Here is a 12,490-nt window from a genome sequence, read left to right as displayed (position 1 = left end):
ATTAAGGGCAAGTCAAAACATACATATGTAGTAAATAGACAAATTCATTTCATTTCATCTTATATGACGGTGTCTATGTGAAAAGACACAAACAACTGACATTGTAAAGGACCAGATGGGTATTGCAGGTATAACGTAATAGTACAAGGTATAACTTTGTAAAGAGACTTGGTTCAACTCTCCTACCTGGAAGTAGGTAGTATTGTCTTTGAGATGCTGCTCCACACACACACACAGCTGGCGCACCCACTGCCACTGGGTCTGCAGTGCTGCACTGTACGCCTGGGAAGATGGGGAGAGGGAGGGTGGGGGTATGGGTGTTAAGGCATCAGCATGCTTCAGTTCGGCTGGCATCTAGACAAACTCGTCTAGACGAACCAAACGAGCGCGCTCGCATACTCCCTTAAAATGCCTTTGTTTGGAAAAGAAAAAAATGTGATTTGTCCATTTTGAGATGCCGTAGCCAGTATACACTTCCTCAAAATAGTCTAAAATAACTCAAGAAATCTGTCATTAAATGTGATGTTTTTGCAGAAGAGATCTTAGTCGTGCAATTTTACATCTAACTAAGATGTTTGATGCAGTATTTTCCAAAAATGGCATGAAAACGAGTCGTCTCTCATTGACTGACAACAGAGACTTTATTGAAGAATCCCTACTGTTGGCCAAACACCGACACCAACTAATAGACTTTGACTCCGAACTTCGGCTTGCCTCCAGAAACAAATATGTGTGTGCCCGAACTACCAAGAAACCTTCAAAACGAACAAGAACGTCACAAAATGTCGTCATAATATTTGCACAAAATCTACCTAACTGTTTCGGCTGGGAAGCTTCCTGGATACACATTTCTCAAGCTCTTTATTTGAATCACAGTCAAGCTCCACAGTCTAAACATTAAGTACAAAATGTACTGACAATCTTATTTGGAGGGGAACATCGATAGCACCACTGTTTGTACTGATAAGTACCGTAGATGGAAAGCCAATCGTTTTGAAAGGCCATTGAACAGCCTTGATAGCTCTGTTGCTAGGCAACCTCACCTCCACTGTCTGTTTGGCCGGGTGGTTCTCCTGACAGAGCCGGTCAGCTGTTTCCTGCAGCGAGTGCATCACTTCCTGTTTCTCCTCCAGCTGTGACCTCATTTCCTGAGAGAGGATGACAGAGCATTCAGAGGAGCACCCAGGGGAATATCTATAAAAGAAATGTGTATTCTCTCTGTGTGTGTGTGTGTGTGTGTGTGTGTGTGTGTGTGTGTGTGTGCGCGCGCACGCATCTATCCCTGCCCACTCACGGCGTATAGCTCTCTCTTGGCATTGACGTTTGTATTGTTTTGACTCCAGTCGTAGGCCAGTTCCTCCTCTTCTCGCTCGTTGAGCCAGATGAGCTCCTCTGTACAGCGACACACAAACGCATGCAGGCTCTCCAGGCAGCGCAGACGCCATGACGAGAGTTCCTGTGAAGACAGGGGATGGGAGGAGGAAATGTTACTCGGTGTTAGCTCTATACGTCAACGAAGAGTTTCTAGGTTATTTCAGAGGCACACACATAAACGATCCCCTCGCTCTCTCTCCCACTCCCCAGTCAACTCCCTGCTGTGGAGAATCCATGTACTTCTACAGGGCTGATCAAGGGGCTGTGTGGTAGAAGCAGGTGCTTCTACCAGCTGCACTCGGTCTTTAACGCTCGCTAGCTCCTCTGAGCCTTCGGCAAGCGCAGTCACACCCTGATGGGATTAACGGAGAACGCGCACTGGGGTGCACACACACACACACCCCCCCTACACAAACAATCGGACGCGCACACATTCACAGACGAAAAGAAGTCCTCCCACTCACCAGTAGTTTGCAGTATAGATGCTCTAGCTTGGCCAGAGTGTCAGAATAACTGCTCCTGAAGTTCGGAGAGACTTTCGTCTGAGGAGAAAGCGACATCAGAAGCTTAGTAAAACATTATCTGGCTCTTTCGACTAGGTTTGTGACTGCCATGTTGTCATGTACTGCATACGCCCAGGCCTATTCAGTGTCTGTTAATGTCTACTTACAGTATGTGTATCAGTACGTACAGTAGATCTTCAAGTGCCTAAGAATGTGTTTTAGAATGTATTAGTGTGTGTGTGTGTGTGTGTGTGTGTGTACCTGGTAGTTGCGGGCCTCCTTCAGGCTGTGCAGCAGCTCCTCCACGGCAGTGTGGATGTTCTGGTGGTCCTGGAGGTTCTGCTCTACAGAGGGCAGGTCCGCCCCCCACTCGGCACGCTCCAACACGTCCTGACGTACACACAATCAGTTCTACTCATCCATCCCCTTTCCCGTCCATCCATCCATCCCTCCAGGCCTCCCCATCTCCCTCCCTCTACCTAACCCCCTTCTTTCTTACCCGTGTCTCCTCCACCCATCCCAGGAGCTCATAGACGAACCGGAGACTTCCCTCGTCCTCCGAGGACGACATGGCCACCAGCTGAGAGCGGGACATGGGTCTCCTGAGCAACGCCGCCCCCATCGCCCCCACCACGCCGACTGCCCCCAGCAGGGTCTGGGCCCCCGTGGACAGGGAGAGACCACTGTCGCTCCCCCGCGGGGCCGTCCGGTCTCCGCCCGTCACCGGGGAGAAGTGGCCCTTCCTGTAGACGCTGGAGCACTGGAGCCGGAGAGAGACCAGCTCCTCATGTAGACAGGATGCTCTGTGGAGGAGGGGAGCAAACGTGTTAAAAGAGGACTTCAAAAAGACAAGAGACACCTTTTTCCTGTGACACACAGAACAGACATATGCAGTCAAGCTACGCTTCAGACGAGGTACAAAAGTGCATCAGCCACGACTCGACATTGGGTGTCACATTTACACCGATGCAGTATAACCAAGCCTAATTGATATGCCATTTGGCAAGCGCTTTCATCAAAAGCGATGTACAGTCATGCGTGCGTATATTTCTGACTTATGGGTAGTCCCGGGAATCGAACTCGCTTTCCTGGCATTGCGATCGACATGCTCTAATAAACGGACCTACACCCCCTCTCCCTCCACTGACCTGCAGGCGAGCTGCTCCACCTGGTAGTACTTCTCGTCTCGGAGGATGTTGAGGTCCAGGTTGAGCTGTCTGATCAGAACCTCACAGTCCTGCAGGTACAAACCCAGCTCCCTCTCACAACACACCGCCTCGCCACTCTCCACCAGGGACATGTCCTGCCGGAGGGACGGGGGAGGAGAGAAGGGTAGAGGGGGAAAAGGGGGACAGGAAGAGGAGATGAGGAGTGGTGTGAACAGCGAGGAAGAAGAGGAGGGGAAGTAAGAGAGAGGGATAGAGGGAGTGGGAGAAAGGGGATTGATAAGTGGTGAGGAAATGAGTGAGAGACACACTACACCATATTGAAAAAGGCATGTAGCGACCAGGTCTGGGGTTAATTGAAATTGAAGGAAGTCAATTCAGGAAGTCATTATAATTTAAAATATAAATATTGTAATACTTCTGAAATAATTGTCTTCCACTCCTCAGTTTATTGAGAAGTCATTGAAAATAGATGCCGTTTTTTCACATTTTGAATTATTTAAGAGAGAGAGAGACAGAGAGAGAGACAGAGAGAGAGACAGAGAGTCTTTTGGGTGAAATACCAGTGTGCCGTCACAGCAGCGATATTTGTGACCTGTTGCCACAAGAAAAGGGCAACCAGTGAAGAACAAAACACCATTGTAAATTCAACCCTTATGTTTATTCATTTTCCCTTTTGTACTTTAACTATTTGTACATAATGACATTTGAAATGTCTTTATTATTTTGGAACTTCTGTGAGTGTAAGGTTACTGTTATTTTTTTATTTTTTATTGTTTATTTCACTTTTGTTTACTATCCATTTCACTTGCTTTGGCAATGTAAACATATGTTTCCTATGCCAATAAAGCCCCTTAAATTGAAATTGAATTGAGAGACAGAGAGACACAGACAGTGACACAGACAGTGACACAGACAGTGACACAGACAGTGACACAGACAGTGACACAGGATAGCGTCACTCACGGCCTGCAGTGTGTTCTTGGCCAGAGTGAGTTTCTCCTCACAGTCCAGGGCAATGTTCTGGATCTTATTGGCCATCTGCAGCAGTAACTCCAGTCTGGAGGGACACACACAACACACACACACACACACACACAGTATCAACACAGTGTCAACAAGCTCAAAACACTCATTTGGTTTGTCTGAAAAGGCACCCTAAATACTAAATAGTGCCCTACTTTTGACCAGGGCCTGTTGAAAAATAGTGCATTATATAGGGAATAGGGTGTTATTTCCTATACAGCCAGTGTCTATGGAATGGGTTTACTGTACAACCAGAAGACCTACATGAAAAATAACAGGTAATGACGTTAAGCCTCTAGAACAGTGGTAATGATGTTTCACACTAAAGTCTCTACAAGGGCAACGTTCTCACAACACAGAAGAGTACACATCGACGCAAAACAACTCCGGATCGTAATGAGACATCCTGTGTTTTTGTTGCAGAGATCTGCGCTCCTGCATCACGACCACGTAGCCCTAAGTGATGTCTAGAAGTACAGTGTCAGGGTTCGGTTAGTGTGCTGCGTATGTCTCCACAGCGGGCCGCGGGGCCTTCTCTCTCTAGAACTGCCGGTTTAAACTGACTCTAACAGCTGTAGTTTGGGTTAAAGACGGAATCCGCAGTGGGATGAAACGGCGCCACTGGCCGACCCCCACCGCCGTTGTTATTGTTTGCCGAGCTGAGAAGCGTTGTACAGCATGACCCCCCCCAAAAAATGGTAGTGCATATTTTGCTCTTCTATCGCGCTTGCAATGAGAGGGGAAAAAAACGTGTTGGCTGTCTGCAGTAACTTCTTTGTTGTTGTAATATGGCAAACAGAAGTGGCTGTTTCACCACTAAGGACTGCAGCTTCAAGGTTAGTTACAGGGTTAAGTTTCACTGTGTTGCAGACCGCAGGGCCTCGGTCTCTATGACTACTGGTATAAACATAACTCAAACACTAGCAGCAGTAAGGGTTAAGGTCAGGGTCATGACCTCTCCACAGCGGGCCGCATGGCCTTCTCTCTCTCCAGCATCTCCAGGATCAGCTTGCCCCACTCCTCCTCCAGGTCGTTGGGGTGCAGGCCCAGGGGCAGCTTGATGCGCCCAAACTCCATCCATACCTTGGGAAAACAAACATATCGTTTTTACTTCTACAATACATATGCCTACATATTCTTTACTTTAACATACAAAATAATAAATGACACTTGAAATTCGGAATTCCGTGTGCAAAATTACATGACTGAGTGCAAAGGACCCAGGTCTGGAAGTAGAAATGTTTTGGATGCTTGGGGTTGGGAGTCATCATATGCCATTGATCAGGAGTGTCAGCAGGAAAGTACAACCGAGGGGCAATGAAAGAGGATTTGATAAAGGAGGAATTATAGTTTGTTGTCTCAAGGCAGTGGCATGGGGTTGAAATGACCTGGTGCAGAGAACAGGGTGTTCGATAACACACACAAACACAGAGTACCCGAGAGACTCATGATGTACAGTGTGGACCGCTCGTGGTGGCAGAAACCAGGTCACCTCTTCACATCCTTTTCTCCATCTCACTCTCTCCATCTCTCTCTCTATCCCCTCCATCTCTCCCTCTATCCCCTCTCTCTCTCTCTCCATCTCTCTCTCTCTCTCTCTCTCTCTCCATCTCTCTCCATCTCTCTCTCTCTCTCCATCTCTCCATCTCTCTCTCTCTCTCCATCTCTCTCTCCATCTCTCCATCTCTCCATCTCTCTCTCTCCATCTCTCTCTCTCCATCTCTCTCTCTCCATCTCCGGTCATTGTTTATGAGTTTCAGTTTCCCACAAGACTCATGCCAGTCTAACATGCCATAATAGGATTTGATGTTGAAATGAGGCTGTGTCCTCAGGGGTAATGATACTTTAGTGTCTGCCTGGGGGATGTCGTTCAACCTCTCGGCCGGTAAACCGGTGTTCACCATCAACGTAGGTTTGCAGCTCCTGCTGTCATTTCATAATGCTTGTCGTCATCGAGCGGTCTCGATGCGTTTCAGAAATCTAAAGTCTCCCTCTCTTTCTCTCCCCCCCCCTTCCAAATCTTACCTCCAGCAGTTTGTAGAGGTGTTCAACGCGACTCTTCTCCAGCTCCTTGGCAGGGATCTCCGTCTCCTTGAAATGGACGTACTCATTGTAAAGTGCCTGTGGGACAGTGACAGGGTGTTGACAAGAGGTTAGATGTCAATAACAGACATTTTTAGATCAAGCAGAAGTGTTAATAGTTATCTGAGCCCAGAGTAGTAGAGCTGATCTAGGATCAGCCACCCCTGTCGATATAATCCTATTCATTAGGATCTAAACCCGCTAAACTGATCCTAGATCAGCACTCCTACTCAGATGCGATATAAACATGTATTTAGCATCTTTACCCACATCCTGTCCCCCTCATCCCCTTATATCCACTGCCTCCCTCTCTACCTACCCTTCCTTCTCTTCTTCCCTTCTCCCCATTTTTTATTCTCTTCCCTCTATCACCCTTTCCATCTCCCCCCACTCCCTTTCTTGTCCCCTTCTCTCCCTCCCCCTCAGCACCTTGAGCTCCACAGGGTCCAGTGGGAAGTTCTTGTTGGCCATGAGGGCCTTGTGCTGCCGGCTCCACTGGAGCAGCGTGGAGAAGCGAGAGCGGTACTCTGCCCAGCGGTGGTCCACCTCCTGATAGAGAGAGGGGGAAGGAGGAAGAGAGAGAGGGGAGGGAGAGAGCGTCAGCTGACTGTCAATGAACCAGTCTATCAATATACGTCAATGGCTGACTGCGATCAATGCAGTTGATTATTGGCTCCACAGCTTTGGCAACATGATGTCACAGACTGACCAACTGTACATTGACACAGTAACACTGGAACCGCCACTGTTCATTTGTAAATTATTATTATTTATTTTTATCACAAACAGGAACGTATTTAGAGACGTTTTACAGTTTTCCCCCACCCCACCTATTCCTAACCTTCCAAGACAATGTGCTATAGGATGTTGGTAGTCTCTCTCTCTCTCTCACACACACACACACACACACACAGACAAATGGATTAACGGGCGATAATTGCGCACCTTACTTCACAGTCGAATTGGAAATTAGGCCTAACTGAATGACGAGGGTGAAGAGGTTGATTTCATTTAGAAAGACAACAGTGTAAACGATGAGTGCGTGTTACGCCCATTTGTCAGGAGCAAATCATTTGACCGCGCGCCTTGGGGGTTGATACCGCTCTCTTTGACGGTTTTACTTTGTAGAAATATGCTGCTACGGGACTGTTTTATTCGCTCTAACTCTATGACTAATCCCGTTTATTGTAAGGGAAACGAAAATATGCTGTGTGTTGCGGTAGGCCTTCCGGATAATACAAAACATATCCTTGACTCTATCTAACTTCATGAGCGGGAAACAAAACCATGCCAGTCAGCCTGCACAGCCGGACCCATCGACACCGCACCTAAACTACACCGAAACTAATGTCACGCGTAATAAGTGACCAGATTAAAAATTGGCAATAATCTGCTGAGCATATTCAGTTTCTATGACACTTACCTTTGTCAAATCACGCACATAATTCAAGAGAGGTGCAGCTCTTATTTCCAAATGTCCCTTTTCCCAAGAATATCTGTGCTGTCCATGTGTTCAGCACGACTACTAGCGCGGCAGCACTGCTCTGGCTACTAATCAAAAACTAGTAACATAATAACTTCAAATGTAAATATGCTAATTTGTCGCCAATGGACGATAGAAACCAGACAGAAGCTGATACTGGTGCATGTGACTTCACTGAACGATGAGGAAGGTGAAGAGGGTGATTGAATTTAGAACAAAAGTGTAATTTCGATGAAGAATTGTGGCCGGTCTAATCATTTTATTATGGAACGCTGGAAATTGTATATCATTTCCGCTGGGAGAGTCCAATCAGATAGTGAGTACAACATACAATGTGTGTGTAGTTCAAAATGGCAGGCTGGACCAAACGAATGGACGCACTGACAGCATTGCAAACGCTTCAGAGTTTAGATGAGTTGGAGTCAGATGTAGGATCAGATATCGAGCTTGAAATCGACGTTGCTGATGAAGAGTGTTCATCTGATTCTGAGGTTGACTTCGAGCCTCCGCAGAAAAACCTGAACATAGCCAACAGACAGTGAGACAGGACTCTGGGAAGGATGGCACGGTGAGACAGGACTCTGGGAAGGATGGCACGGTGAGACAGGAGTCTGGGAAGGATGGCACGGTGAGACAGGACTCTGGGAAGGATGGCACGGTGAGACAGGACTCTGGGAAGGGTGGCACGGTGAGACAGGAGTCTGGGAAGGGTGGCACGGTGAGACAGGACTCTGGGAAGGATGGCACGGTGAGACAGGAGTCTAGGAGGGATGGCACGGTGAGACAGGAGTCTGGGAAGGGTGGCACGGTGAGACAGGACTCTGGGAAGGATGGCACGGTGAGACAGGAGTCTAGGAGGGATGGCACGGTGAGACAGGACTCTGGGAAGGATGGCACGGTGAGACAGGACTCTGGGAAGGATGGCACGGTGAGACAGGACTCTGGGAAGGATGGCACGGTGAGACAGGAGTCTGGGAAGGATGGCACGGTGAGACAGGAGTCTGGGAAGGATGGCACGGTGAGACAGGACTCTGGGAAGGATGGCACGGTGAGACAGGACTCTGGGAAGGATGGCACGGTGAGACAGGACTCTGGGAAGGATGGCACGGTGAGACAGGACTCTGGGAAGGATGGCACGGTGAGACAGGACTCTGGGAAGGATGGCACGGTGAGACAGGACTCTGGGAAGGATGGCACGGTGAGACAGGACTCTGGGAAGGATGGCACGGTGAGACAGGAGTCTGGGAGGGATGGCACGGTGAGACAGGACTCTGGGAAGGATGGCACGGTGAGACAGGAGTCTGGGAGGGATGGCACGGTGAGACAGGACTCTGGGAAGGATGGCACGGTGAGACAGGAGTCTGGGAGGGATGGCACGGTGAGACAGGACTCTGGGAAGGATGGCACGGTGAGACAGGAGTCTGGGAAGGATGGCACGGTGAGACAGGACTCTGGGAAGGATGGCACGGTGAGACAGGAGTCTGGGAAGGATGGCACGGTGAGACAGGAGTCTGGGAGGGATGGCACGGTGAGACAGGACTCTGGGAAGGATGGCACGGTGAGACAGGACTCTGGGAAGGATGGCACGGTGAGACAGGAGTCTGGGAAGGATGGCACGGTGAGACAGGACTCTGGGAAGGATGGCACGGTGAGACAGGACTCTGGGAAGGATGGCACGGTGAGACAGGACTCTGGGAGGGATGGCACGGTGAGACAGGACTCTGGGAAGGATGGCACGGTGAGACAGGACTCTGGGAAGGATGGCACGGTGAGACAGGACTCTGGGAAGGATGGCACGGTGAGACAGGACTCTGGGAAGGATGGCACGGTGAGACAGGACTCTGGGAAGGATGGCACGGTGAGACAGGACTCTGGGAAGGATGGCACGGTGAGACAGGACTCTGGGAAGGATGGCACGGTGAGACAGGACTCTGGGAAGGATGGCACGGTGAGACAGGACTCTGGGAAGGATGGCACGGTGAGACAGGACTCTGGGAAGGATGGCACGGTGAGACAGGACTCTGGGAAGGATGGCACGGTGAGACAGGAGTCTGGGAAGGATGGCACGGTGAGACAGGACTCTGGGAAGGATGGCACGGTGAGACAGGACTCTGGGAAGGATGGCACGGTGAGACAGGACTCTGGGAAGGATGGCACGGTGAGACAGGAGTCTGGGAGGGATGGCACGGTGAGACAGGACTCTGGGAAGGATGGCACGGTGAGACAGGACTCTGGGAAGGGTGGCACGGTGAGACAGGACTCTGGGAAGGGTGGCACGGTGAGACAGGACTCTGGGAAGGATGGCACGGTGAGACAGGAGTCTGGGAAGGATGGCACGGTGAGACAGGAGTCTGGGAAGGATGGCACGGTGAGACAGGACTCTGGGAAGGATGGCACGGTGAGACAGGACTCTGGGAAGGATGGCACGGTGAGACAGGACTCTGGGAAGGATGGCACGGTGAGACAGGACTCTGGGAAGGATGGCACGGTGAGACAGGACTCTGGGAAGGATGGCACGGTGAGACAGGACTCTGGGAAGGATGGCACGGTGAGACAGGACTCTGGGAAGGATGGCACGGTGAGACAGGACTCTGGGAGGGATGGCACGGTGAGACAGGACTCTGGGAAGGATGGCACGGTGAGACAGGAGTCTGGGAAGGATGGCACGGTGAGACAGGAGTCTGGGAAGGATGGCACGGTGAGACAGGACTCTGGGAAGGATGGCACGGTGAGACAGGACTCTGGGAAGGATGGCACGGTGAGACAGGACTCTGGGAAGGATGGCACGGTGAGACAGGACTCTGGGAAGGATGGCACGGTGAGACAGGAGTCTGGGAAGGATGGCACGGTGAGACAGGACTCTGGGAAGGATGGCACGGTGAGACAGGACTCTGGGAAGGATGGCACGGTGAGACAGGAGTCTGGGAAGGATGGCACGGTGAGACAGGACTCTGGGAAGGGTGGCACGGTGAGACAGGACTCTGGGAAGGGTGGCACGGTGAGACAGGACTCTGGGAAGGGTGGCACGGTGAGACAGGACTCTGGGAAGGATGGCACGGTGAGACAGGACTCTGGGAAGGATGGCACGGTGAGACAGGACTCTGGGAAGGATGGCACGGTGAGACAGGAGTCTGGGAAGGATGGCACGGTTTGGGCAGAAAAGAGTGACGAGTTGATGTGACATGTGGATGTTGCAGCACATCAGAGATTGTACTGTTGCTCACGTGCACAGAAAAGGAAACAGTAGGTGGTGTTGATGGATGAACTCTAAGGATTTATGGAACTCTTGTATTTCCGCGGGGCGTACGGCGGAAAGAGCATGGATGTGGAGTTCTCCGTCTGATAGGTACGGGTCGACCTTTTCCAAGAGACCACGCCACGCAACCGCTTCAGAGAGATTATGCGACACCTGCGGCAGGTGCACTCGAAACAAGGCCCATGAGAACTATGTGCAGTGCAACCGATTTGTTTGTGGGGCTTGTTCACATAAAGCCCCGAAGCTCTGTGCCGACTGTGGACCCAAAGCATAAAGAGAAGACCAGGTTGATTCATGCGTAAAGGAACACACAATGACCCAATACAGTGTCCAATACAATCAACAAATGACTGTTTTATATCTTGTCATGAATAGATTTCCACTAATATTTATTTATGTAATTCATCCTTTATAAATTGTTCATGCACTGTTGATTTTGTTTAGGAACACAGCAACTCATTTCACCTGTGCACCTGGCTGGTTATATCATCATCATCATCATCATCATTTTAGATTCTACTTTGTCAAAAGAAGGTGTAACTGGACTTTATTAATTACTATAACTCTAATTACTATACTACACTACTCTAATCACTATACTACTCTAATCTAATCACTATACTACTCTAATCTAATCACTACACTACTCTAATCACTACACTACTCTAATCGAATCACTATACTACTCTAATTACTATACTAATCACTATACTACTCTAATTACTATACTAATCACTATACTACTCTAATCACTACACTACTCTAATCTAATCACTATACTACTCTAATTACTACACTACTCTAATCACTATACTACTCTAATCTAATCACTACACTACTCTAATCACTACACTACTCTAATCGAATCACTATACTACTCTAATTACTATACTAATCACTATACTACTCTAATTACTATACTAATCACTATACTACTCTAATCACTATACTACTCTAATCTAATCACTATACTACTCTAATCTAATCACTATACTACTCTAATCACTATACTAATCACTATACTACTCTAATCACTACACTACTCTAATCACTATACTAATCACTATACTACTCTAATCTAATCACTATACTACTCTAATCACTATACTACTCTAATCTAATCACTATACTACTCTAATTACTACTCTAATCACTATACTACTCTAATCACTACTCTAATCACTATACTACTCTAATCACTATACTACTCTAATCTAATCACTATACTACTCTAATTACTATACTAATCACTATACTACTCTAATCACTACACTACTCTAATTACTATACTACTCTAATCACTATACTACTCTAATCTAATCACTATACTACTCTAATCACTAAACTCCTCTAATCTAATCACTATACTACTCTAATCACTATACTAATCACTACACTACTCTAATCACTACACTACTCTAATCACTATACTACTCTAATTACTATACTAATCACTATACTACTCTAATCTAATCACTATACTACTCTAATTACTACTCTAATCACTATACTACTCTAATCTAATCACTATACTACTCTAATCACTATACTACTCTAATCTAATCACTATACTACTCTAATTACTATACTAATCACTATA

General features: G+C 48.1%; 1 protein-coding gene across 37 annotated transcripts in view; it reads right to left on the bottom strand.

Moving 5' to 3' along the window:
• LOC106588461 (microtubule-actin cross-linking factor 1) overlaps positions 1–12,490 on the bottom strand; it is a 279,550-nt gene that overhangs the window by 115,565 nt on the left and 151,495 nt on the right. For all 37 annotated transcript variants that reach the window (XM_045709357.1, XM_045709358.1, XM_045709359.1 and 34 more), the window contains 11 exons: positions 6,581–6,700; positions 6,095–6,190; positions 5,025–5,152; positions 4,010–4,103; positions 3,026–3,180; positions 2,377–2,680; positions 2,139–2,267; positions 1,839–1,916; positions 1,295–1,456; positions 1,044–1,148; positions 187–282 (listed from right to left, as the gene is read on the bottom strand). In XM_045709357.1, the coding sequence (XP_045565313.1) occupies positions 187–282; positions 1,044–1,148; positions 1,295–1,456; positions 1,839–1,916; positions 2,139–2,267; positions 2,377–2,680; positions 3,026–3,180; positions 4,010–4,103; positions 5,025–5,152; positions 6,095–6,190; positions 6,581–6,700 (1,467 nt within the window). The remainder of the gene's footprint in view (positions 1–186; positions 283–1,043; positions 1,149–1,294; positions 1,457–1,838; positions 1,917–2,138; positions 2,268–2,376; positions 2,681–3,025; positions 3,181–4,009; positions 4,104–5,024; positions 5,153–6,094; positions 6,191–6,580; positions 6,701–12,490) is intronic.

The sequence above is a fragment of the Salmo salar genome, chromosome ssa27 (genome assembly GCF_905237065.1).
Source record: "Salmo salar chromosome ssa27, Ssal_v3.1, whole genome shotgun sequence".
Classification (NCBI taxonomy): domain Eukaryota; kingdom Metazoa; phylum Chordata; class Actinopteri; order Salmoniformes; family Salmonidae; genus Salmo; species Salmo salar.
The sequence above is the reverse complement of the archived record's forward strand: the minus strand, read 5'-3'. Positions and strand labels throughout refer to the sequence as shown.